Raw genomic sequence first — 27,723 nt, forward strand, 5'->3', positions numbered from 1 at the left:
ATTCTTGATTTTATTGAGTTTTACAAGATTTTCCTGAATTCGGGTTGTTCATTGTTCTGTAATATATTCTTTCCATGGATTCAGACCTGGGAAATCTTTCCGGTCGGTTTGGGTCTATGAGAGACAATTTATAAATAAGTTAAAAAATAAGACATCAAGTCATGAAGGCATTACTCATCATAAACGTGGATTTGTGTCAATGTGAATAATACATTATGGCATTTATTTGACATGCAGAGGATGTAAAATCACACGATTTGTGATTATTAATATTTAGCTTATGATAAAAACAAAACCACTTTAAAAAAATAAGCAATGATTTGATGTCTCAAGTTTTAACATATGAAAGCATAAGTCACACCTGATCATCTTCGACTGGGCATTTTAATCACAATTAAAAGAACAGATAAAGGTTTAACTTTATAAAACCCAAGTGTTAGACGGTCTTCCAGTGGTTCTGCTCCAAAAATCACACGTAAGTTATCTAGGTCTGACAAAAGAAAAACATTAATAACATAAGATGAACAGCTCAAATGACATGTTGACACATGAATATCAAAATAATTTACACACTTACAAACACCCCTTAAACAACAAATGCTGCTTATGAACAGATAATTGCTATTCATTTATTTAGTGCAGTTTAAATGTATTAATGCCAAAAGAAAAAGAAAAGACATGTCATTGCTCTGTGTTATCGCTGAAGAGTAAATACATTAACCTACCAGGAGCTCCAGGAATCTGCTCTTTGAATTTCTCCTTCAGTTCTAGGACGGTGGTTTTCTCAAACCTTTCTAATGAATCCGCCACTTCTAATGGTTGACTCCTCTTGTTATTAAAGTGGATGAGGACCTTAAACGCCATTCCAAATCTGTTTTAGCAGAAAATTACAATGAACAGGGAAGAAACAGGAATTGTTTGATCAAGAAAGTATGAGGCTACTATCGGGCCGGCTCTCCATGGATAAGCCCTCATCTTTGACCCTCCTCCCGGTAAGACTACAATGGGGGAGGGGGGCGTTGGGTGCTCCAGCACCTGCCCTTTTGCCCCTTGGTAAAAAAAAAATATTTTTTATCACAAAAAATAATTTTTTGTGATAAAAATTAATATCACAACACTGGTAAGGCTTACCAGTATCTTATGTTTTGTGTGCAGCAGCCTCTGTGAACATCTCCCCTAGCAGCCTGGGCAGAGTCAGCTTTACAGCAGGTCAGTGAGCTAGTGAGCCAGTTCCAAACACTGTCAGTAATCTTTACATCTTGTCATGGTCACATAAAAATAGTTTAATCAGCTAATATATCTCCTATATGTTTGTTTTAATGTCTACAGTCTCAGATCAACTCCAGCAGTATCATCATCATCATCATCATCAGCTGCAGCAGCAGTAGTAACAACAACAGCAAAGGCAGCAAACTCACTTAAGGACTTTAGTAAGCATTTACCAGAACAGGTACCACATTAATGTTAAAAATCTTGTAAAGTATTAATTGCTGTATTTTTTCAGTTTGCTTTGTTTTTATTTTCATTGTATAAACGTAACTCTTGTATTTTTGTAAATCAGTTTATGCCATGAAAGTAGCCACAGATGCTGACATGGCATTAAATAAAACTATACTGCACTGAACGAAACATGGGCCACGTTGATTTTGTCCTACACAGTTTACTATTACAGCTGTTCTTTATTATTCTGTTTAACAGAGAAGAAAAAAGCCATCAGATTGGGACAATTTAAGATACTTCAGTTTCTAATCCCAGAGTTATTAATAGGTGCACATAATTATTTAATTTTTTTACTCTTAAACTTAAAATTTGTCTTTTCTGTTCTGTTTCTTTTTTCAAAACTGCATCAATGCATTTGCTGCCGTATCGATACAGAATCATCCATATGTCACGGTTGGGATGAGTGCAAAAAGGTGCGAGGACTCAAGTGCAGGAGAATGAATATTTATTAACAATAAAGAGAAACAAACACAAAACAAAACCCACAAGGGGGGAAAACATAATTAGTAAACGCAAAACAAAACCAGAACATAAAACAAAACCAGAACATGAAACTTACTGCAGGATCACGGGGAACAAGAAACATTAAACAACGAACCAACACAGACTGCAAACAAGAGGGGACTTATAAAGGGAACTAATCAGGAGGGAACAGGTGGAAGAACTCAAACAATAATCAGATAACAAGTGGGAGGGATCAGACAATGACATGAGCACATGGCCTAAAATAACAAAACACCCATGTGCAACACAAGACAGGACAGACATGTGACACCATATTGATATATTGCTGTATTGATATTTTGAGCACAGCCCTATTTAAAGCCTTGTTCCATGTGCCCCCTTTTATACTTTGAGCACCTGCCCCTCCAGAGGTCTCTGCACGGCCCTGCTCATCACATCCGGTAACCATATGGAGGAAATCTCCTTTTTGCTTATGGACTCTCCGCTTATCCCCATAGTACTCGACCATCCCTGGCTAGTGAAGCACAGTCCCAGGGTGGACTGGGGCCACAGTTCAGTCTCGGCCTGGAGTAATGAGTGTTACACATCCTGTCTTGTGTCTGCTTGTTCGTCTGTGTCTGGTTCTGTTTTGCAGGAGGAGTCGGTGAATTTGTCAAACGTGCCTGCAGAACACCTTGTAAGGATGGATTTCTACAAAGACTGAATTCAAGAACTCGAACCTGCAATAAAATAATAAAACTCACTAATCTGCAGAAGAGATCTAAGGGACAGAGAGCTCAACACAACTGGCCCAATCTCGTATCTTCCCCATGCTGACTCCCCACACTGTCTCCTTCCCTCAGGTCTCATCCAGTCATGCAAATCACACAAATCCACTGTCTCCAGCTGTTTTATATGAGGTCAAAATAAATACTTCTGGTGTGAATGGTAAAGGAGTTTCATTCCCGCAGCAGCAGAACAGTCAGGAAAAAAACAATGCCTGTTCTTCTGATGTGGGAGATGCCCCAATAAAGATCGTTGATAACATTTGTCTTCATCCCCCAAACTCAGGCGTGACCATTTGGGGCACGAGAAAGGGTCCAACGAAAGCTGAATAAATATTTGGGTGCTAGATGTTTAATGTTCTTTTGTTCCACTTGGGTATTTAAAGGAAATCATCAAACCACTCAAGGAAGCATCTGTAAACAGAACTTCCCACACTGTTGCTGTGTGTCTCTATTGCCAGGTATGCTGACTCTATGAAAATATTTTGATATTGCATTTTGAATTGTGTTTCTATTATATGCTGATCAGTTGTGTACTATTAATGCTTTTAATTTGATGTTTAACTCTGTCTGGCAAAAATAAATGTTAACCTTGATTTATTCTGAAATAATTTTTCCTTGTAGATTAATGTGTAGTCTGGTGTTTCCGCAAATCTCTGTCCAGGATAGATAATGAATGAGTGGATGCACTAGTGAATGGAGCATGGGACACATCATTAAGGGGACCTTCCGATTTCTGACTATCACTGACTTAGCACGTTGCAAGCTCGCAACTATAAAAAAAATTACACCTATGTTATGAGTCAGCAGTGAGCGGCTGCATAGCGTAAAATACTTGCACTGTATCCTCTGACTATTTCAGGACTGGCTAGTTTGTGATCGTGAGCGCACATTCGCGACGTGACGTCTCAAAGCGACACCGGGTCCTTATTGAACAAATATTTTTAATTATGGGTTACCCAGAATAATCCATGGTCTAAATTAAATCACAGAAGCGTCAGTCATTTTTTCATCTTCTCTCCAGGAACATGTGCAGCACGTCAGACTAGTGCTCCAGAGGTGACTAGAGAATGTACTTCTTGTCAAGGCGGAGAAATGCAAATTTCATTCACAGTCTGTTCCTTTCCTAGGGTACATCATTTCGTCTGAGGGAGTGCGTATGGATCCTGATAAGGTTAAGGCGGTGGTAGATTGGCCAAGTCCAGATTCCCGTAAGGCCCTACAGAGGTTTCTGGGGTTCGCCAATTTTTACCTGCGTTTTATTCTATTTCAGCCAACTAGCCGCACCTCTGACTGCCTTGACCTCCCCCAGGACGACGCTCAGGTGGTCCGGTGCAGACGACATTGCATTCTCCAAACTCAAGAGCCGCGTTGTTTCGGCTCCTATTCGTCGGAGGTGGGGGTAGGTGCGGTTCTTTCCCAGCGCTATTCCTCGGATGACAAGATGCAGCCTTGCACGTTTTACTCCCATCGTTTATCGTCCGCCGAACGTAACTATGACATTGGTAACAGAGAGTTGTTGGAGGTCAAGATAGCATTGGAAGAGTGCCGTCATTGGTTAGAAGGGTCGGGGGTACCTTTTATCATCTGGACTGATCACAAGAACTTGGAATATATCAGATCCGCCAAAAGACTCAACTCCAGGCAGGCTCGGTGGGCTCTAAAATAGCTTGTCATCCAGGAGTCAATCGCACTAGTTTTTTGGTCAAGCAACGATTCTGGTGGCCAGCAATGGCTCGCGACATTCAGGGTTTTGTTTTGGCTTGCTCGGTTTGTGCCACTGGTAAGACTTCCAATCGACCCCCAGATGGGTTACTCCAACCGCTGTCTGTCCCTTCGAGACCTTGGTCCCACATAGCACTAGATTGTATCAACGCCCTCCCAGGGCAAGACTGTTGTTTTGACCGTCATGGACCGGTTCTCAAAGGCGGCTCATTTCATCCCCTTGCCCAAATTACCTTCTGCCAAGGAGACAGCGGTGGCTGTCATAGACCACGTCTTTTGTTTACATGGCCTCCCGATGGACGTGGTTTCTGACAGGGGGCCCCAGTTTGTGTCTAAATTCTGGCAAGGGTTTTGTAAACAATTGGCTCATTTGGACTCAAAGCCTTCATGTAAACACCTTAATCGATCTAATTGAGCTCGATCTGAATGAAATTTTGATCGGATTGAAAGGGGTGGTTTATTCCTTTTCTTCCGGTCATCCCAGCATTAAGGAAATCCTGCTATTTTGTCATTTCCCCCCTCCCCTTTTGTATTTATTGCATTGCATATTGTATGTTGAGGGATAACAGATTGATAAGCAGACATGGTATGTATGACTGGATTTAACTTTTGATACTTTGCAGTAAAAGTGGCTTTCCTATTGACTTTGTCCTATCAGTGTGGCTCTCATGAAAAAATAGTGAAGACCAATGTGATAAATGAATAAATCTATTATTTTATCTGTTCAGTGACGGAAAATGTATTTAATAAAAATACATTTGCAACTGCTATTGAGAGTGGTGTAGATCATTATTTTTTTTTATCCTTTATATTGTCAGGGCAATTTGGTTATCGTAAGAAAACCATAAACCATGGGCCGCCAGAAAACAAACACACACACACACACACACACCTCTGAAGCTTTATGCCAGCACACTGGTTTGCTTACATCAGTTTAAAACACTCTTATCAAATATAAAGCACAATTCAGTTCTAATGACACAAACCAAGGAATCCAACAGAATAATGTACATATTTGACAGAATAAATTAATTACCTCTGATTTTCTCCAGTGTCTCCAGCTGCTGTAAGACGAAATGAAAAGCACAAAGTCTGAATAATGGCATTTTGATTCTACGTAAGCCATTCAATATTAATCCTTTTTAACAGTCATGAAATTAACTGTAATCTGGTAATGATCTTCTCTGATGGTTATGTGTTCCCATGCCATAGACCTTGACTGTGCAAAGCTCTGTCCAATCTATCAACTAATGTACTGTATTGCAAAGCCAATCAGCATCTTAAAACACCAGTTTATCTGCATGATACATGCAAATATTCTGAGGAGTGAACTAACCAACTGGATTTATGTCTGTAACATAAGTTAAGGAAAAATGTATCACTTACCAAAAATCAAACTGCCCCGTCCCTACAGGAAACATTTGATACTAATTAACCAAGATAAATAGTTACCGTTTACTTATTCTCACACAGCTTCTCATGTATTTTTTCTTCAGCTGATAATTGATCATCATACCTCTGTGACAACTTCAGTGACGTCACTGTATACGGTGTAGTCGAGTTTCCCCAGCGCTGCACATTTGATCTCATGCTCAGTTCCTGCTCTAAGATCAGTCAGAGTAACTGTGAGTTGATCCTTCAGCACAGGTTTAGATCTCCAGACTGTATCCTGCTTACGTTTGTACAGTATTCTGAGCTCCACTGTTTCAGGACATGATGGAGGAACCTTCAGAACCACACTATTATCTTTGACCTCTTCACTGATTGGACAGGCTGGTTTGCATGGGGGAATGAAGCAAACGGCTTCTTCACATTCACTTTCATACAGCAGAATGCAGGAACCTGGATTATTCTTCATTTCCTTGGAGGACACAATGAACTTGGCTGGTTTACGGTCTTTTGAATCAATCAAGTTCTTAAATATCTTCAAGTTGCTCCTCAGTGTCTTTTGGATCTCAGGAGTGAGCCAAGACTTCTGCTCTGGATCAGGGCTGTTCTCATCAGTTTCTACATTTGTTGAAGGATTCAGATAGATGGTTTGTTTATGAAGCAGAACATCTGACCAGTTCAGTGATGTGAATGTGTAGCAGACCAGATTTCCAACCTCCAGATCCATCAAGATCAGATCTATGTTGTCTTCTACCTGTGCACCAGCATCCTTCAGCTGTCTGAGGACTGATTTAATGATATTAGACTCTCTTTCTCTCTCTTTCAGCCATTCTGCCAGGTCTCGTCCTCTGAATGGAGATTCATCATGTTCTTGTAGAAGATCATTCAGGTCAGTTTCCTTCATCACGTCTCCACGGATGTTTGGCAGCAGAGAGCCGAGTTTCTCCATGAGTCTCAGTTTGTACATGTCGCAGTTTTGCTTCATTTGCAGGATTTTATCATGAAATTCAGCAAAAGTCGAAGCAGGCGAGTCTTCTAGAAGATCACTGCATTTCATCTTAGTTATATTCAAACTCTCAATCACTGATTCAGTTTTAATGATTAGATCCATGCTGATGGCTTTCTGAAGTTTGGAAGCTTTTGAGAGAAGTTTGTCTAGAGGAAAAAGCCAAACTCTCAGAGGAACCGCCAGCTCTTTCTTTTCTCCCAGCAGGTTTGGAAGATCAGTGAAAACTTTCAACGCATCTTCAAAAGAGGTCGGGTTAGACGGTAACTGGAAGTCACCATAAAATGTGCATGTGAATTTTTGGACTGCTTTCTTTTGAGCATCATTCACCTTCAGATTGACGTTTACATCTACTGAAATTAGTTTGAGCTTCTCAAAGGCCACTTTTGCTTCTCCTTCTACTGTCTTTATTTCCTCATCTGATGAAACTTCTCTATCAAACACAAAGCAGGCGTCTGCTCCATACAGCACTGCTGTCACCACGTGTGTCGCTGCGTCATTATCAAACCCCTCGTGATGAACTATATTTTCAGGTGCCAAGTGGTTCATGCTCAGTTCTACAAACTTGCTGGTTGAATGATAATGTAACGACAGTCTTTGTTGTTTGAAAGATTTCTTGGTGTCGTTGAGATATTTGGCTGCTCCTGTGACATTGACAAGTCCACCTAAAACACTCAGTTTCAGAGAGCCGTCAATGTTCAGTAAGCTTGATTTGTCCTGAATAGAGTCTGAAGCTGTGACTTTGAAATTTGTGTTAATTTGGGGATGGATTTGTAGACTCTGCTGTAGCTTTTCTTGATCCCACAGTGTGATTCCTGCAAAAGTATAAAGTGTTTAATACAGTCGAGTCATTATTTATGTCTATAAACACAAAATTGATTAAATGATCCCACTGTAAGGCTATATGCATTTGTTGTGTAAAAGAAAAAGAAAAAAGAAAAAAAAAAGCTCTCTGAAGTGTGCTTATATGGTACGTGCTTATTAGGGTCACATTCCCTACAAATAGACACTGGAGAATGGTTGATCAATCTCCTTTAAAATATGTGTCAACATAATTGATCTTTGCCACTTAAAGCAGGTTCCGGCGCCGCTCGAGTGGCTGCCTGTTGCCGCAGCTCCTGCTACATGTGTGTGTTTTTTATGTTTTTCTAGTGCTTTGTCACGTTTTTGTTTGTAAAAAACTATATAGGTAACTCATCATAGTGAATGGATATTTTGTGGAGTTACCGTTTTCTCTGTTTTTTCCTGGCACTTATAACTTTTCTTGTGCCGGGTCACTTTGCTAACGGGCTTGGAGGTAGGCCTATTGTTTACCTTCGCGATCAGCTGATTGCGCTCTCCAGGCCCACACTACTACAGCCCGAAGCGAGACCCCGGATCTCCGTCGAACTGAAAAGGAGATGAAGGGGATGCAGGGCCAGCGCCTTACGGAGAACAAGGAGGAGAAAATACAAACCTTTTCTCCCCTCTATTGTAATGGGGAATGTGAGGTCTCTGGCAAATAAAATGGACGAGCTGAGCACGCTGACGAGGACACAGCGGGAGTATCGTGAGTGCAGTGTTACGTGTTTCACAGAGACATGGCTACAGGAACATATTCCCGATTCCAACGCCACTGTCCCCAGTTTCCAGACGGTACGGGCAGACAGAGATCGCTGTCTGAGCGGTAAGAAGAAAGGAGGGGGGATTGCAGTGCTTGTAAACAATAGATGGCATAATCCCGGACATATTACCGTGAAGGAGCGTTTCTGTAGCCCAGATATCGAACTGTTAGCTGTGAGTCTGCGTCCATACTATCTGCCGAGGGAGTTCACTTGCGCAATTATTTGTGTTTGTGTTAAATGTTTACATCCCACCATCAGCTGATGCCGACGCAGCGTGTGACGTCATTCATTCAGTTACTGCCGGACTACAAACAAAACACCCGAATGCTTTTATTGCAATTTCTGGAGATTTGAATCATACGACTCTTTCTGCTTTTCTCCCAACATTTCAGCAGTATATTAACTGCCCCACCAGAGACAATAAAACTTTGGATTTACTTTATGCAAATGTCAAGGATTCATAAAGCTCCACAGCCCTTCCCCCTCTCGGCAGATCAGATCACAATTTGGTACTTCTTATCTCCACATACACACCTATTGTTCAGAGGCAACCAGTTACCACTAGGATTGTGAGGAGATGGACACGGGAAGTGGATGAGGCTCTGCAGGGGTGCTTTGAATCCACAGATTGGGATGTACTCTGTGATTCCCATGGAGAAGACATAAACTCCATGACAGACTGCATCACGGGGTACATTAGTTTCTGTGTAGACACTGTTATACCCACTAGGAGAGTGCAATGCTTTCCCAATAACAAACCATGGATAACCAGCGACCTGAAGGAGCTGCTGAACAGGAAGAAGAGAGCTTTCAGGGAGGGGGACAGAGAATAGGACTGGTGATAGTGAATAGGTGATAGAGAATAAGAATAGTGATTAGGACTGGTGACACACATGGTGCCACCCCCCACCCCTCAACATCAACATCTTTCTTCCCAGCAGAAAGCACCGTGCCCCCCTCTTACCTCCCCCACCCCCCTGTCTGTCTCAAGCTGTCAGGTTAGGAGGCAGCTGGAGAAACTGCACCAGAACAAGGCTCCAGGTCCGGATGGTATCAGCCCCAGAGTCCTGAAGGTCTGTGCAAACCAGCTATGTGGGATTTTACAACACCTCTTCAACCTCAGTCTGAGACTGGAGAAGGTCCCACTGCTGTGGAAAACATCCTGCCTTGTCCCGGTACCAAAAAAGTCTTCTCCATCTACCCTCAATGACTACAGACCGGTTGCCTTAACATCTCACATCATGAAGGTTCTTGAGAGACTGGTTCTGGCCCATGAGACTACAGGTGACCACCTCCATTGACCCACTGCAGTTTGCCTACCGCCCTGGGGTTGGTGTGGAGGATTCTATCATCTACCTGCTTCAGCGAGCTCACTCACACCTGGACAAGGCTGGCAGCATTGTGAGGATCATGTTCTTTGATTTCTCTAGTGCTTTTAACACGATCCAGCCTTTACTGCTGCGGGAGAAGCTTCAGAAGATGCAGGCGGATACCTCCACAATTTCCTGGATTACGGACTACCTGACAGACAGACCACAGTTTGTGCGACTGAGGGGTGGTGTGTCTGAACGGGTGGTCAGCAGCACAGGAGCACCACAGGGGACTGTTCTCTCACCATACAGGGATCTGGTTGACCGCTTTGTGTTATGGTGTGGGAAAAACCACCCCCTCCTAAACGGGACAAAGACGAAGGAGATGGTGGTGGACTTTAGGAGGACCAGGACAACAACACTAAACACCATTCACCCTCTGGGAGAGGAGGTTGAGAAATTTATTTACCTGGGTGTGTACCTTGACAACAGACTAGATTGGAAGTACAACACTGAGGCCATCTTCAAGAAGGGCCAGAGTAGACTCTACTTCTTGAGGAAGCTTAGGTCTTTTAATGTATGCAGCAGGATGATGTATATGTTCTATCAGTCTGTTGTCGAAAGCGCAATTTTCTTTGCAGCCATCTGCTGGGGCAGCAGCATCAGAGCCAGTGACAGTAAGAGACTGAACAAGCTAATAAAGAAGGCTGGCTCTGTTCTGGGGTCTGCTCTGGAACCCCTGGAGTTGGTTGTGGAGAGAAGAATGTTATACAAACTATTTAACATCATGGACAACACTTCACATCCGCTGCACAACATGCTGGTCGGGCAGCAGAGTGTATTCAGCTGGAGACTCCTACAACTCCGCTGTAGCAAGGACCGTTACAGGAAGTCATTCCTACCCAATGCCATAACAATACACAACAACTCTTCTCTGGGTAGGGATAGGAGATTAAGGAGACTGAATGACACGTGAATGATAAAGGACATCACATTATTGTTAACATTATACTCAACACTTTTAATATTTGCATGTGATACTAAACTGCACATCCTTGCGCACTGTTGCTCTTGTGTATACATCTTTCATTTGTAAATATATTGTATTTATTTTATTTTTAAAGGAAAATTTGAAGTTTATGTAATATGTCTGGTCTGGTCTGTATTCTGTGTCTATTTTGCTGCTGCAACACCACAATTTCCCCTTTGGGATCAATAAAGTTTTTCTATTCTATTCTATTACAGCAATGCAGTAATTGATGTGCAGAAAAAAAACTATCCTATGAGGAAGTCTAATTTGATAATCTAACTGATAATCATTAATTTTTGTTCACAATATGATGCATTTATTCACTGCTGCAATTGATATAATCTACAAAACTTTTGCCCTACCATACCCAGAGCACAAAGAAACTGGGTACAGCATCACAGATTAGAGTCATCCATAAAATGATAATTTATCAGGGTGTGTGATAGGATGGATAACTGTAACAAGTAAACTGTTGTATTTATGTTTCCTTTCAAAATGGGAACTCGCACTGCTTCTGACAAGACCCTATGGGGAATGAGAGAGCATGGGAAAAAAAAGTATTTAGCTCGTATCCATCAATTTCGGCATTCTAATTATGCAAATGTTGAGAGGATGCGTGAGCGCTGATATGTGTCGATGCCTCCTATTGTAGAGACGCTTGTGAGCTATCTCTTAAAAGGGGAAACATCGTCACTGAAGGCTCCGACCCTGTCAGCTAAGCCCCTTGGGACAACATCGCTTAAATGGCATATGTGCTGCAAGCATAGCAAGCCGATCTGCTAAGGGACCTGTTACCCGATCTGCTAACCCAGGTCCACGCCCAAACTGTCCAGTGGCATGATTCTCTGAGATCTCTGTTCTTGGCAGGGTATATATAACACAGAACTAACAATGATAATGGGGAACAGCTAAGTGCAATGATGATGGGGAACAGCTGGGTGCAATGATAAGTGATGGGTACAGACAAGGATTGTGGGGAATGCAGTTCATAATGTGGATGACACCGTGGGGAAGAGGACCTCTAGTGGACACCCAGGGAACACAAACCAGACACTGTGACATAACCCCCCCTCTACGGAGCGGCTACCAGACGCTCCAAGACCCACAAAAAACAAAACACCACAAGAGTCCAGGAGGGAGGTGGAACGGTGGACGATCAGGGGGAGGGATGGGGGGCCAGGTCCATGAAGGGGAACAGGAAGGGGGGGGTGACAGCTTAGCCGGCGACCAGGGCGAAGCAGATAGTCCATCGGGTGGCCAGGGCGAAGCAGACGACCCATCGGGCGGCCAGGGCGGAGCAGACAGTCCATCGGGCGGCCAGGACGGAGCAGATAGTCCATCGGGCGGCCACGGCGGAGACGACCCCTCGGGCGGCCAGGGCGGAGCAGACAGTCCATCGGGTGGCCAGGACGGAGCAGATAGTCCATCGGGCGGCCACGGCGGAGACGACCCCTCGGGCGGCCACGGCGGAAACGACCCTTCGGGCGGCCACGGCGGACAGGACCCCTCGGGCGGCCATGGAACAGGAACCCGCTCAGGAACAGACACAGGCTCAGGAACAGACACAGGAACAGGAACAGGAACAGACACAGGCACCGGCTCAGGAACAGACACAGGCTCAGGAACAGACACAGACACCGGCTCAGGAACAGACACAGGCTCGGCGGCGGCCATCTTGTCAGGAGACACAGGCTCGGCGGCGGTCATCTTGTCTGGAAACACCGGCTCGGCGGTGGCCATCTTGACCGGAGACACAGGCTCAGCAGACGTGACCTGAACGGTCTCTGGATCGGCAGACGTGACCTGAACGGTCTCTGGATCGGCAGACGGGACCTGAACGGTCTCTGGATCGGCAGACGTGACCTGAACGGTCTCTGGATCGGCAGATGGGACCTGAACGATCTCTGGATCGGCAGACGGGACCTGAACGGTCTGAACAGTCTCTGGATCTGCAGACGGGACCTGAACAGTCTCTGGATCGGCAGATGGGACCTGAACAGTCTCTGGATCGGCAGACGGGGCCTGAACAGTCTCTGGATTGGCAGACGGGACCTAAACAGTCTCTGGATCGGCAGACCGGCTGTGTCTCCTCCAAGCATGCAGTACTGCTACTGCATAAAAAAGGAAGACAGCCCTCTTTGCCGTGGCAGGACTGATGGTGGGTAGCTCCGGGACGATCTCTGGGATGACAGCAGGCTGCACGGGGACAACCTCTGGGACGACAGCGGGCTGCACGGGGACGATTTCCGGGACGACAGCGGGCTGCACGAGGACAATCTCCGGGACGACAGCGGGCTGCACAGGGACAACCTCCAGTACCACAGCGGCCTGCACGGGGACGACCTCCGGGACGACAGCGGGCTGCACGGGGACAACCTCCGGTACCACAGCGGCTTGCATGGGGACGACCTCCGGGATGACACTAAACAGGCAGGGTATATATAACAGAACTAACAATGATATTGGGGAACAGCTAAGTGCAATGATGATGGGGAACAGCTGGGTGCAATGATAAGTGATGGGTACAGACAAGGATTGTGGGGAATGCAGTTCATAATGTGGATGACAACGTGGGGAAGAGGACCTCTAGTGGACACCCAGGGAACACAAACCAGACACTGTGACAGATCTCTAGAGCCCATATAGCAGCATTGTCTAGTGATGGGCTTTCAGCCTCCTGGATGAACTGTTTTTTGGGCCGAGCCTGTGTAGTGCTCCCCTCGTTTGAGAGGGTTGATATGCTGAGTTGATATGCCTCTGGGGATAGTTAATGGTAGGTCTTCTGGGGCCTTCTTTAACAACATAATTATGTCAAATTGAAGGACTTTCTGTAGGCCAGTTCTTCCCTTGTTCTAGAGGCTGATCATGTAGAGTTCTCTGCAAATCAGAGCAGAGTTTCAGAGTCACTCCCCTCACATGGAGGGTCGATATGCTAAGTCTCTGCTTTCTAGTACTTCTGTCTCTGGAATCCGTTGTGAAGTGGTTACTGCCTGTAGCAATACCTTCTCATTGGAGGACTCTGTGAGAGTGCTGAATCTAGAGATTCTGCTTAGGCAGACAGGTTGTAGGCTGACCAGGCTGATGGTGAATCTGGTGAATCTAGGGGTTGATGTGAAATCCCCCTGAAGTGACAGACCAGGGGCCTCATTTATAAAGCTTGCGTAAGCACAAAACGGGGCTGAAAACATGCGTACGCCAGTTCCTGCGCAAAAGGTGGGATTTATAAAGAAAAACTTGACGGGAAAATTTGCGCACCTGCATGCAAACTCTGACCCATGCGTACGCACATTTTGGAGATGGAGCACTTTGGCGACACCGATGGTGAGCTGGAGTTAAATGTATTTTTGGTCACTTTTATACAGAAAATCTAAAGAAAATTAAACATATACAGAAAGATTATACAAATACAATTTCAATCACCAAGACTGTCACTTGAAGCAAATATCCATTCCTTCTTAACCCCCTGAGGTCGGCTGTATCGCCGGCGATACCAGCTCGCTTTTTTTTAATCAGTGTAAAAGAAACTCATAAATACTCTGTTGACTTTGATTTTCCATAGGAGTTTCATACATCAATCGATTCTGTTAAATGTGTATTATTTTTGTGTATACTCACAATAAAAACAAAGTGTTGTGCTTTTTGCCAAATAAAGAAAAATAAACACGAAGCGAGTTCTGCCTTCTCTCTGCCAGTGAAGTCCATTCTGAAACGCGTCCGAAAATGAACAATAACTGAGCGAATACTCAGTCAAACAGGCATACAGACACACAGGCATGAAGCTTGAATTCTCTTCTTTTAAATGAAGTAATTTATTTTAAAAACAAATATTCTCATCTTGTGAAATCTGTATTAAAAGAGAGCGATTCCAGTCGAGCTCATCTCAGCTCATTACGTTATAATCGGCCCCGCCCACGGAGAGCGCGCGCTATTCAAACGCAAATGACTGAGACGATCCCATACAAACTGTGAACGCCCACATATCAGCTCGAGAAAACACAAGTTTATTCAGATGATCAGTGTACTTGTCTACACTGTCTCGCAGCGCTGAGAGGAATAATAATAATGGAAAACGTACCTCAGAAGTGCTGGTATTTCGAGGAGCAACGGATGGAATACTGTAGTAAGTTTTTTTTCATTCTCAAGTAAATCGCGTTTCTGTGTAAATGAATGAACGGCAGCGATGCGCTGTTTACCACAACTCGCAAAAAGACGGTTTAAATTTGAATTGCGTTTCTAGTAGGAATTAGATCGGTCTAGTAGGAATTGCGGTTCTGTGAATGAATGATCTGCTTTTAGCAAACTATTTTGCTATACTGAGTAAAAATCGACTGAAATGTGTTGAAATAAAATGTATTTGTATAAGCAACGTATTAAACTGCAAATTAACATTTATATTCCTTATAATAAAAACGAAAGACCGATGTTACAGACATATGAAAGACAACATTTCGTTGATTAGTTTTGGATAGATTACACATTTTTACTGTAAAATATCTGCCACCTCAAATAAGCTTTTGTTTGCCAATTTTTGCTAATATGTTAAATATAGTATGTTTTGTCAATGTAGGCTATATTCGAAGTAATGAATCCTTAACTTTGAAATATGTATGATAAAATGTATACTTTAGTTTTTACAAAGAAAGATTACACTTCAATTGTTGTTGTAATTGTAACCTTTTTAATAAAAAAATATATTTACAAGGTAGATGTAAACAAATTTTAAAAGGTAAATATAAGCCTTTTCTTTAAATAATTTTTATTGTGTTTTATTATTGACAAATTTGGGGAGAGGATACATATTCCAAAACTGAAAATACAGTATGAGATTTAACTGCACAATTACTAGATTTTATCCTTGGATTTTATACAATTTGCAAGCAAAATTTGTAAAAAAAAAAAAAAAAAATTGAAATGCTTCCAACTGTGAACCGATTTGGTAGAATATATATATATATATATATATATATATATATATATATATATTAGGGCTGGGAATCGATAAAAAAAAAAAAACTAATTAATTGCACAATTTGCTGTAATTAATTGCAATTAATTGCATTTCCTCCAAGCTTGTAATCATCAATAATTAAACTTAGAATCACCGCAAAAAAAAGGAACAGAAAATAGCCCTATATTAAAATAATATTAAACATCAATATATCAATGTATTATTCTTTTTCAATAATCAATCAACATAATCAATTTAAGATTTTTTTTTTCAATTTTTTCTTTTACTAATTATAAAAATAAACTATAGTCCTAAAAAAGCTATTATTACCAGAGCATGTGATCAGAGCAGGTAATTTTAAAGGAATAGTTCACCCAAAAATAAAAATTCTGTCATCATTTACTCTTCCTCAAGTTGTTCCAAACCTGTATGACTTTCTTTATTCTGCTGAACACAAAAGAAGATATTTTGAAGAAAGTCGGTAACCAAACGACTGATGGAGCCCATTGACTTCCATAGTAGGAAAAAAAAATACTATGGAAGTCAATGGGGACCAGCAACTGTTTAATTACCAACCTTCTTTAAAATATCTTCTTTTGTGTTTAGCAGAAGAAAGGAAATCATACTCCAGGTTTGGAACAACTTGAGCGAGAGTAAATGACAGAATTTTCATTTTTGGGTGAACTATCCCTTTAACATTGTTGCCCAGCAATACTATACCAGCTCAGCAAACAGAAGTCTACAGAGAAAGTTCACCTTATTTGAGCGGACTTTGCTTTTCCAGTGCGTGATCGGTACATGATTGGAGCGTTTGGTCCGTGAACGACAGAGCAGAACATGCAGCGCAAACACGGAGTCGAACATTGAGCAGAGAGCGCAGCGCGCCGACACCTATGGCCCACACACACACACACACACACACACACACAGAGACAGACACACGGAACGGAGAGTGCGGCCGCGCACACGGAGGGGAAAAGACCCGCTCTCATGAAAGCTGCGCGAGAATGAAACCCGATCCCCATATTTTCGGCTTTTCAATAGCAGCCGCAACAGGAAATCATTAAAACGAGGCAAAAAAAAAAGTGCTGCGTTAAATGCGTTTTTTTTTTTTAACGCGTTAAACATCTCAAATTAATCGCAAAGATTAACGCGTTAATTCCCCCAGCCCTAATATATATATATATTGCTCTTGCATTCTTTCTTGTGGCTATAGGTGACACACCTGAATGAATGGCTCATTAAGTATGCGGGCCCCATTGTCTCCTCAGGTGTGAACCACTACATATGCATGATGCTGTTGAATGGTTGACGCCCCTTGCGCATATTGTCTTTACAAACAAAAAGTGTTTTACAAGATTTAAATCAATGTATTGTGTTATGTGAATGATAAGGGCAGGATGATTTTCACATCATTTTGAAGAAAAAACTCTAGGCAACGACATCCATAAGTCAAAAGTCTTATTGACACGTATTTAGTATGTGTTTTGTGGCCTTATTTCAGAAACTTTAGTTTTTAGTTTTTTCAATAACCATGCATAAACATTATTCTCTCAAAAATACAAACATGTACATGCATGTTGCTCACATATTATGGTAGCCCTGTTTGTGCTAAATAGAGTGTAATTATACCTTTGCCATTAATATGTTTATAAGCAACTGAAAAAAGCACAAATGTCAGAGCATGTCAGAACATCTCAAGGACCCCAAAAACCACTCAGACCCCAGAGGGTTAAATGTCCGCGGCAGCGAGCGTGTTGAGCCGTTTAGTGAAACTGACGCAAATAACAGTTAAATAAAATAAATAAAATTCTTCTGATATAAACATTTATATTAAATATGCCATTCAAATGAATGGAGTTAAACACTTAAACATGAAATCATTACTGAAGTTACACATTATTTTTAAATTCAATCATTAGAAATATTTGTTGTGGATGCGATTGTTTTTGAACACTTTTCCTGTGGCGTGCTTTAATGTTTTAACCACAGAGATAATTGCTTATCATGATAATACCAGATTGTCTGAGAAAATAGTTTCGTGCAAATAATGCCCAAGGCCTATCTGTTTCCATTAAAAATATAAATCAATTAAAAATACAATTCGGCAAGTGGAAAAGATTGAGAAAAACTTTCTCTGAAATGTATTTTACACTATTTGATTTATAGGCTATTCAAAAGCAAGGCAAGGATAGACAACTACTTGATTTGTATTAATGTAATGTTTCTTGTACCGTTTATATCATTTGCATATGATTATCCATCCACGTGATTACGTTTAAGTTATCACGTGGATGAATAATCATATGCAAATGATATGTAGATGAGGATCTGCATAGTAAAACTAGGCGTTGTAAGCTCCATATATGGTTATTTCGGGTGGAGACGCATGTACGCACAATCTTCCGCTGACTGGGATTTATAAAGTGAATTCTGCGCAGGTTCTGGCGTACGCACGGTTTTATAAGTCTGAATATTTTTTTGCGTACGCCATTTTTGGCTTTTGTGCGTACGTACACTTTTAGTAAGGTTCCTACGCACAGTTTTATAAATGAGGCCCCAGGTCTCTTTGCAAGCCTGGCCATATTCCCTTAAAGGAATCTTTCAGTGTGTAAATGATTCCAAGTCTCTGAGATCTGCCCTTGGGCCGAGTCCTACCATTTGGCCCTGCAAGGACTTTCCTTGTTTAGGGTATGTAGGTTGGTCAATGGCCATAGGGAATAATGTCACTGACAGCTTGCTGGTGTGTACCTTTGGGGAATCTGACAGTGATGTCACAAAAAGTCAGCTTTTTTGGCTTAGTCAACACCAATAGGGCATGTACTCCCCTCAGCATGGCGGAATAAGTATTTGTTCCCCATAGATGTAGTGCAGGTTCCCATTCAAAGGGAACGTCTCGGGTTTTAAATGTAACCTAGGTTCCCTAAGAAGGAGAATGAGACGCTGCGTCTCTTTCAGGCTGCCTGTCCCGTCTCCTTCAGATGAAGAAGGGAATGACGTGTTCCTCAGGAGCCCTTTTATACTCACGGTCACACTGATATAGGTCACACGCAGTGGCGGCTACTGGTATTTCAAAGAGGGGAAGTTCATTTTCGGCCTACATCATAAAAATTTTCATTTATTTATCCGTAAATTCTGCTCTATGTTTCTTTTCAAGAAAATGCTCTGTGACCCTGTCGTACCATCTAGGCCTCTTTTCCAGTGACTTGACCAGTGTCCTCTCAATGGCCAGCAGAGTTAGGTATAATTGTATAAATCTAATAATATAATAAAGTATAATAATACTACTACTAATAATAATATATAAGTCAATGGACGCTGGGCTTCAACAGGGAAATGCACTGTGACAATATGTGAATGTATGAGAAGGAAATCGAGTCTATATGTAGCTGATTATGAACGAATTCATCTTTGAGATGAACGTTTTCTAACGAATTTTTTGTCAATAAAATGTAAACACAATAGTACATATTTGACCATTAATTTTTTGACATTATAGGGGAAGCAGTAGGGGAACTTCCCTTGCAGTCTTTATAAAGAAATCCCCACTGGTCACACGTCATGGGCTGTCGCCGGGCAATACAATTTTCGCTTCAGACATTGGTTACGCTGAAGCGTTCCGCATAACGTCTTGTTATACGTATCGTTTCCTTTCTCAAAGAACCTCTTTTACATTTGTAACCCAAGATGTTTTTTGTACCTGGTATCAGAGCATCTTTCCTGCAGTCATACAGCATCCCCAGCTGGAAGGGTCTCCCTAGAGCCGCTGTTTCAATCACGTTCACTCCCACTGTAGCCATTCTAAACACACAAACACACACCAGTTACTGATCCTGAACACTTATTTTAACTCACTGACTACCAGTATAAACCATACTGCTGCAACATTAGGCATAGAATTAAAAATGATTTCTACATTTCAGTTGCTGAATTTGAATTGAGATGGCAAAAAGGGATGTGCACGAATATTCGATCTGCAATAATTATTTGAAAAAGAAAAACACTATTCGAATTTCGCGAAAGATTGCTGGTAAAAAGATTGGCCGTAAATCCAACAAACCCCTGATAAATCCTGAGCACACAAACTAAAACTCACAGTTATAACTAAATGCATTGGATGGCGCTGTGCATTTGATCAGTGGTGTTTGATGAATGACTGGCATTTGAAGAATGGCGTCGTCTAAATCTAGACGCATTGGAGTTTGGAATTACTTTGATCAAAATTATCAACATGTTGTGTGCAAACTTTGTCAAGTGAAACTGAGTTATCATAATGGCACCACCACAATGAGGAGTCATATGAAATCCAAACAACGAAACACAGGGCCGTACCCACCATTGAGGTCCCTGAGGTTCGGACATCTGTGTTTTTTCTGTGTATATAATGATGGTTGTGAAATAATTGCCTAATATTAACTCTAATTTGGTACAGCAATGATCCGCACATCGCAGCGATAGCAGACCTTCTCATCTGAGCTCAAACACCGAGTGATGACCAGACGAATTTGAGTAGGCGGCTTTATGTTCACAGAAGCGAGAGCCGAGCGTGAATTCCAGCCTTGATTCATTTAGGAAAGAAACAAGTTGCTTAAACTGATCTTTGAGGCTCATACTAATTGCTCATTTATGCTTCTAGACACAGAAGGATTGCATTGGCATTTGATTCAAATTTAACATCTATGCAAAATAATCCTTGAAACTTTTCTCATTTAAGGCCATTCTTGTTTGGAATGTGTGATTGTGAATTGTCAACAATAAGCATAACATTTCTGCATTTCCAGTTTTTAGTGTGGATCATTCATTGCAACATTTAAATTAAATCTCATGTTTAAGAATCTGTTATCTACTTGACAAATAATATATGCTAATATATGCTAATAATGCTGTCAGCAGCCATATCACCCTGTTACCTTACCCCACTTTCCAAGATGGCTGCATGTCTTTCTGTCTGCTTTTTGTCTGTCTATTTTTAACTTTTTAAAGGTTTTTATGGCACCTTTCACTGAAATTATCCAGACAGTGCCTTCATTTAATCTTAACTAAGTTTGTGTAGTTATGGATATTCTACCCTGTTATTTTTTGTGAGATTTTGGGCTATTATTTGGTTTGAGGCCTATCTTCATGCTACAGCACAGGGATCTGCTGCAGTGTGGCTTGTCTTCAGCCTAGATCTGTGACGGGTTCTTGAAACAGGATTTACAGCAAGATAACAACATCTATCTCCAGCTGCATTGTGGTTCGCTTCCAGCACACACTAAAGCCTATGCTATCTGGCTACAGCTATTCTGAGAGGTTCTCGGCCTACTCCACCTGGTCTGAGGCCTACCTGCTTGTCTTCGAGAGGATCTCGGCCTACTCCACCTGGTCTGAGGTCTACCTGCTTGTCTTCGAGAGGATCTCTGCCTACTCCACCTGGTCTGAGGCCTACCTGCTTGTTTTCGAGAGGATCTCGGCCTACTCCACTTGGTCTGAGGCCTACATGGACCTGCTGCAGTGTGGCTTGCCTTCAGCCTAGATCTGTGGTAGGGGTTTTCGATTCAGGATTTACATCAAGATACATCAAGGCTTGTTTCCAGCGCACATTGAAGCCTGTGCTACACTACTAAAGTTTCTGAATCATGCTTTTCTTTATAAAAATCCTACTGGTTCTCTGGATTTTGTCATTCACCTTTTTGCTGCATGTACAGTATCAGGACCCCGGGCCTGCTGGTAAACGCACCCTAGGGTCTGCCCCAGCATTTCACTGTCGGGGAACATTAGACTTCATTCTTCAATCGAGAGATGTCCCATCCTTTTGGATTATTAAATCTGTTGGACTTTCTGTCACCCAGGTATTTCGAACCCTTCCATATTTTTCAATTATGCTACTGCAGGAACTGTTTGACTCTAACTTGTTACTGGCTTTGCCCTTTGTAAAAGACAAACAATGGATTTGTTCTGGTGTTGCTCTTAGACGCATGTTAATTATTCTCATGTTATTTATCTCTGGTAATGTTCATCCAAATCCTGGGCCAGCTAACTCAGTTACTGCCCAGCTGTCATTTGGTGAATTTTGTGACCGTAAATCACTGTTTTTTTTACATGTAAATATCTGCAGTCTGTTGAATTCTAAGCATTTTGACACTTTAAAAACATTGGTGCACACAGCTAAGCCTGATGTTCTTGCTATCTCTGAATCCTGGCTTAAAAAAGGGAACACTGATCTTGACATCTTCATACCAGGCTATAATGTGTTTCGTCAGGACAGAGCTACCAGGGGTGGTGGTGTAGCTATGCATGTTAAAGATCATCTGCAATGTACTGTTGCTCTTTCTAAGTCAGTTCCTAAACAACTTGAACTACTGGTACTAAAACTTAGGCTTTCAACTACTTTCTCTATCTCTGTTGCTGTTTGCTATAGAGCACCTTCAGCTCCAGTTTCTGCACTCACAGCTTTTAGTCAACTCCTAGCTCCATACATATCCTCCGAGTTTGTCCTTATGGGTGATCTGAACTGGGATATGATCAATCCCCCAGATACAGTTTTGCAACAGTTTGATGCTCTAAACCTTACTCAGATGATATCTGAGCCCACCAGACCTAATCCTAAATCTTCCTCATCATCCACTCTGATTGACCTCCTTTTGACTAACAATCCATCTAATTATCAAGCTGGAGTTTTCAGTCAAATAAGTGATCATTGCGCTAATGCATGTATACGCTCTGGCCTTTCATTCAAAAGGCCCCCAGTAATTGTAACCAAGCGCTCTTTGAAAAAACTGGATATGCAAGCTTTTCTCCAAGATGTTGCGGCTGTGTCCTGGGACAGAATTAATTCCTTCCCCTTCTTGGAAGAGGCATGGTCTTTTTTTAAAAACACTTTCAGTCTGATTATGAGTAAACATGCCCCTCTGAAAAAAATGAGAATAAAAAATCGATATAGTCCTTGGTTTTCCAATGACCTGGCTGAGATTATTCATCATAAAAATGCCCTCTGGAGAAAAGCCCGCTCTACCCAATCTCCAGTTGACTGGCTGGCCTTCCGTCAATGCAGAAATAAAGCAACACAGGCTATCAGAAATGCCAAAATCTCGCATTTTAAAGAGAAACTCACCACATGTGGCACTGATGCTAGGGCATTCTGGAAAACAGTCAAGGTAATGGAAAATAAAGTTATTTCCCCTCATTTACCAGTTTCTATGTTATTTAATGACATTATTATTACTGAGAAGTCTCAGATGGCCTCACTTCTAAACCATCACTTTATTAATGCAACCCATACAGTTTCAATGTCAAACCCTAATCCAGTCTCAATGGACACTTCAGTTACAACCTCAGCAGATGCCCAACTTTCTCCATCAAGCAACAGTGGCTTCTCCTTTATGCCTCTTTCCACCTCTGAAGTCCAGGATGAACTCACCAAGCTGAATATAAACAAATCTGCTGGCCTTGATGGTCTTGATCCCATGTTCTTAAAAGCAGCAGCCCGCATTATTGCCGCTCCGGTCACAAGACTATTTAACATGACCCTACAGCTCTCTGAGTTCCCTATTGATTGGAAATCAGCCATAATTTTTCCCCTCTTCAAAGGGGGTTCTGAATCTGACCCAAATTGCTATCGCCCAATTTCCATCCTACCATGCCTTGCCAAAGTTCTGGAGAAGCTCGTCCAAAAACAGTTAAATGATTTCCTGGATAAAAATCATATATTATTTGACATGCAATCTGGTTTTCGGACAGGACATGGGTGCATAACAGCCATCACAAAGGTCCTTGATGATGTAATTACAGCATTAGACAGCAAACAGGTCTGTATTGCCACCTTTATAGACCTCGCCAAGGCCTTTGACTCTGTCGACCATAGGATCCTCTTACATAAGCTTTCCAGTATTGGTCTGTCCTCCTCTAGCTGTGATTGGTTTGCCAATAATCTCACAAACCGTGCCCAGCAATTGAAGAGTGAAAACATTATGTCAGACCCACTTATTATCTCTAAAGTTGTGCCTCAAGGGTCCATCCTAGGCCCAACCCTTTTTTCTATCTACATTAATGATATAGCCAGAGCTGCTGGCACCTCCCGGATTCATCTTTATGCAGATGATACCATTTTGTACTCAGTTGGGTCCTCTCCCAATTCTGTGGCTTCCAGTCTTAAACTCAGCTTCACCTCTATAGAGCAGTTCTTTGACAATCTCCACCTCCGTATTAACACCAGTAAGACAAAATGTATCCTTTTTAGCCGAAAACCGGTTACTGAGACTCCACTTACAATTACCTGCATGAACGGTATGGCTCTGGAGTATGTCAAAAAATATAAATATCTAGGTATCTGGTTGGATTCATCCCTGTCATTCATTACACACATCAATAACCTTCAAACAAAAGTCAAAGCTAGACTAGCCTTTCTTTTTCGCAATAAAGCTTCCTTTACTCACGCTACCAAATGCACCCTCGTTAAGATGACAGTACTGCCAATTCTGGACTATGGCGATATTATCTACAGAATGGCACCAAACACAGCCCTAAAAAAACTTGACACAATCTATCATTCAGCCATCCGTTTTGTCACTAATGCACCCTTTCACACTCATCACTGTGACCTGTATAAACTGGTGGGCTGGCCCTCCCTTTATACCCGGCGGCTCCATCATTGGTTTCTCTTCATATACAAGACAATCCTGGGCAAGACTCCTCTCTATTTGTCATCTCTTCTTCATGCCGTTCATAACACCTATCACACAAGATCAAGTAATTTGATTAAATTTAGTACCCCCTCTACTTCTACTACCTTTGGACGTAATGCCTTCCGCTTTGCAGCAGTACATGACTGGAACATACTACAAAATACCCTGAAACTTACATCTCTGATCCCAATCTCCACCTTTAAGCAAAACCTCCAAAATTTCATAGTTGACTCTTGTTCCTGCTGACAATCATGAACCATATTTATACATACATACATATTTAAGCACTTTATTATTTTTCTTTTTCTCTTTTCTTTGTTGTTTACCTTTCTTAATTCAATTGCTTGTTCTATGTATCATGTGTTAGACTATGTACAGTTGTACAGTATGTTCCTATTTATTCTTGTAGCCTCTTGGCCAGGTCATGTTTGTAAATGAGAAGTGGTTCTCAAACAGTTTACCTGGATAAATAAAGGTTAAATAAAAACCTTGTAGCCCAAGACTGATTGACCACTGAAGCTAAGCAAGGTTCAGTCTGGTTAGTACCTGGATAGGAGACTCCCGGGAAAACCAGTTGCTGCTGGAGGAGGTGTTAGTGAGGCCAGCAGGGGGCGCTGTTCACACTGTGGTCTGTGTGGGTCCTAACGCCCCAGTAAAGTAATGGGGACACTATACTGTCAAAGAGCACCGTTCTTTGTCCTGTTCCCGAGTCTATGTTTGAAGTTGTTAACTTTTGAGTTTATTTAATAAAAACCGCTGCACTTGGATCCTGCTTCTGCATCTGCTTCAGCCGCATTGTTTATGCACCCTTGCATATGCACCCTTGGCTCAGTTATCGCAATAACATCGTATCTCTGCACTAAACACAGTTCAATATCCCAGCAAACACAACGTCCCCGACCTTCTAACAACGTTTTACCAACATGGCCAAAAGGTTGCTATAACTAGGTTGTGTGGTGAAGGTTGTTACAGCGTTGTCACAATGTTGACATTGAACCACTGTTCAGGGCCATTGCTTAAGGTTGTGCCGAGGGTGTCTGGACAACCACTGGACGACACATGTACTCGTCACTGCCCTGAAGCGCCAATCAGCCTTTTACATTTCAACTGACCATTGGGCCGTCTCTCATTCTTCATCAAGCAATCCATACGTGAGAATTGCGTTTAATTTACCTCAGCTAAATAAGATAATTATTCAAACACAACCTACAACTTCCTTATCTAATATGTGACATTTATTTGAACATCTTCTGGTCAGGTATGACAAATATTTAATAACTTTATGCCAAAAGTATGAAGCCAAGATGAATTTAATGATGAGTAATTGATTTCAGCGCGTACTTGTTGCACGTTAAAGCTTTTCCTTTTTATTTTATTTTTTTTAAACGCACAGAGAAAAAACAAATGTTTGTAACTGCTCCCACAACTGTTGATTTTTTCCTTTCATTTGTCGTCTCATTCGTTTCTTTGCTAAATTTTCTCATGTCTGTTCATGCTAATGTTAATCCACTCCCTATTTTGTTTTCTCACAAATGTATGACTTTTGGAAGTGCAATTTGATTACCATATGCAGTTTTAATAAAGTTGAATTAGGTAACCTTCTGTGTCATTTTTACTCTTCAAAGTCAAGTGTACACTTGCAGATATTGATTATAATGAATTTACTGTTAGGCCTATAAATAATAATAGGGATAAACAATATTTAAAAAGTATATAATTTTTTAACATATGACTAATTAAAAATTAACCACAAAACATGCTAAATGGGGGGTATATATATATACTGTATGAAGAGTTCAGATGCAAAAACCTCTAAATGCCATCTGAAATTTTCTTATAGAATGATCATTTTTATCAAGCTTGTGTATTTAAGTTCAGTAATTTCACTTAAATTACAATTAATAGGTAATCTTCATTGCCATTTAAGTGAAATTATTGAATTTAAATATACGAGCTTGATAAAAATTATCATTCTATAAGAAAATTTCAGATGGCATTTAGAGGTTTTTGCATCTGAACTCTTCATATATATATATATATATATATATATATATATATATATATATATATATATATATCAAGCATAAAAAAAAAATGGCCAGAACGTCGTCTCTCAGTTGCTGAATGTCGCGCAACAACGTTGCTACAGCCCTGGCGCGTCTTACAATTCTAGATTGTTACAATGTCGCGAGCACGTCAAAGCAGAAATGTTCTCCATAAACACCTGCAATTGCTGATAAAACAAAAACTTAATGAAAGTCAAGGGTCAAGAGCCCAACTAAAGACATCAAGACATAAAGACCCAACTAAAGACAACTTCAATAAGACATCAACATCTAAACCTCTGTTGATTCTCAATAAGAGCTTCTGTAGACGTGTGACAGAAATAAAGTCAGTCTGGTTTAGTAATAAGTGAAGCTGGTAATGCTGATTGTGGAGCTGTTTAATCAGATCTTCAGAAAGTTAATGTCTTTTATCTTCAGTTCATCTAAGGCTGTGTCTGAATAAAGTTGTAGTTTGTGTTCTTATTACTCTTTCGAAATATGATTGAAAGAATGTTTGAGGAACATCACACTAACCTTTAAATAACATTCTAGTAACATTAAGGAAACTGGACATTTTTATGTTCTTGGAATGTTACAAATCAACGTTCCTATAATGTTGAATTTTAAATCAAAATTAAGTTGAAAGAACGTTTGAGGAACATTATTTATTACTATTATTTTATTATTATAACATTAACTTTTAAAACACGTTCCTCTAACGTCATTTTTCATGTTCTCAGAACCAACACTGAATATTTGGAGAATGTTCTTACAACAAAACTCTGTTAGCTGGGTGTGTGTTGAGCGCACTGGTGCCGTTGTACAAGTGGATGCTGCACACTGGTGGTGTGTGAGGACAGACCCCTGATATGATTGTAAAGCGCTTTGGCTTCGAACCCCCCTAGCAAGATCACATGGGACCTAGGCATGTAAAAACCCTTCATACGGCCCTGTTTGTGTATTTTGCCTCAGGCTGTTTTTGCCCCATGTGTCTGTGGGGTAAAAGGCTCTCCTCGCGACCTTATACATTTATACGATTTTTAAACAAAAGGATCCACTTTTATGATTTATTTTCACACTTTTAGCCGGGTTGTACCCTATTTAACCAATGAATCTTTGAGCCAGTGTTTAATTCTCTCTGAAATTAATTATTTCATAATGTCTGTTCGCTTACCTGTCCTCCTCTTCAGCGCTTCCGCATCACAGATGTAGAACTAGAAAGTTTATCTCGTGTTTGACGTTTATTTTCTTCTAATATATTTGTATGATTTATT

General features: G+C 41.3%; 2 protein-coding genes and 1 long non-coding RNA gene across 3 annotated transcripts in view; 1 reads left to right on the forward strand and 2 right to left on the reverse strand.

Annotated features, from left to right (window-relative positions):
* Positions 1-27,723, forward strand: part of LOC309491201 (stonustoxin subunit beta-like) — a 141,544-nt gene that overhangs the window by 57,898 nt on the left and 55,923 nt on the right. The window lies entirely within an intron of this gene.
* LOC309491306 overlaps positions 1-27,723 on the reverse strand; it is a 227,879-nt gene that overhangs the window by 42,485 nt on the left and 157,671 nt on the right. The window lies entirely within an intron of this gene.
* Positions 351-27,647, reverse strand: LOC309491206 (stonustoxin subunit beta-like). Its single transcript, XM_082160657.1, has 7 exons — positions 27,624-27,647; positions 19,442-19,542; positions 5,971-7,664; positions 5,841-5,862; positions 5,491-5,518; positions 726-871; positions 351-490 (listed from the first exon to the last, which is right to left on the reverse strand). Exons 2-7 carry the CDS (start codon positions 19,539-19,541, stop codon positions 366-368), a joined length of 2,115 nt encoding a protein of 704 aa, XP_082016783.1. The 5' UTR covers position 19,542; positions 27,624-27,647; the 3' UTR covers positions 351-365.

This window comes from Leuciscus leuciscus (genome assembly GCF_965113295.1).
Source record: "Leuciscus leuciscus genome assembly, chromosome: 25".
In the NCBI taxonomy this organism is placed as follows: domain Eukaryota; kingdom Metazoa; phylum Chordata; class Actinopteri; order Cypriniformes; family Leuciscidae; genus Leuciscus; species Leuciscus leuciscus.

Bases quoted from the DNA above. Each gene is read 5' to 3' on its own strand.
- LOC309491206 (XM_082160657.1), bottom strand. From the start codon at position 19,541: ATGGCTACAGTGGGAGTGAACGTGATTGAAACAGCGGCTCTAGGGAGA. The intron at 5,863-5,970 runs GTATGATGATCA...TGTTTCCTGTAG, and splicing joins TCACTGAAGTTGTCACAGAG to GGACGGGGCAGTTTGATTTT. The intron at 491-725 runs GTAGGTTAATGT...TTCTTTTGTCAG, and splicing joins GCAGATTCCTGGAGCTCCTG to ACCTAGATAACTTACGTGTG.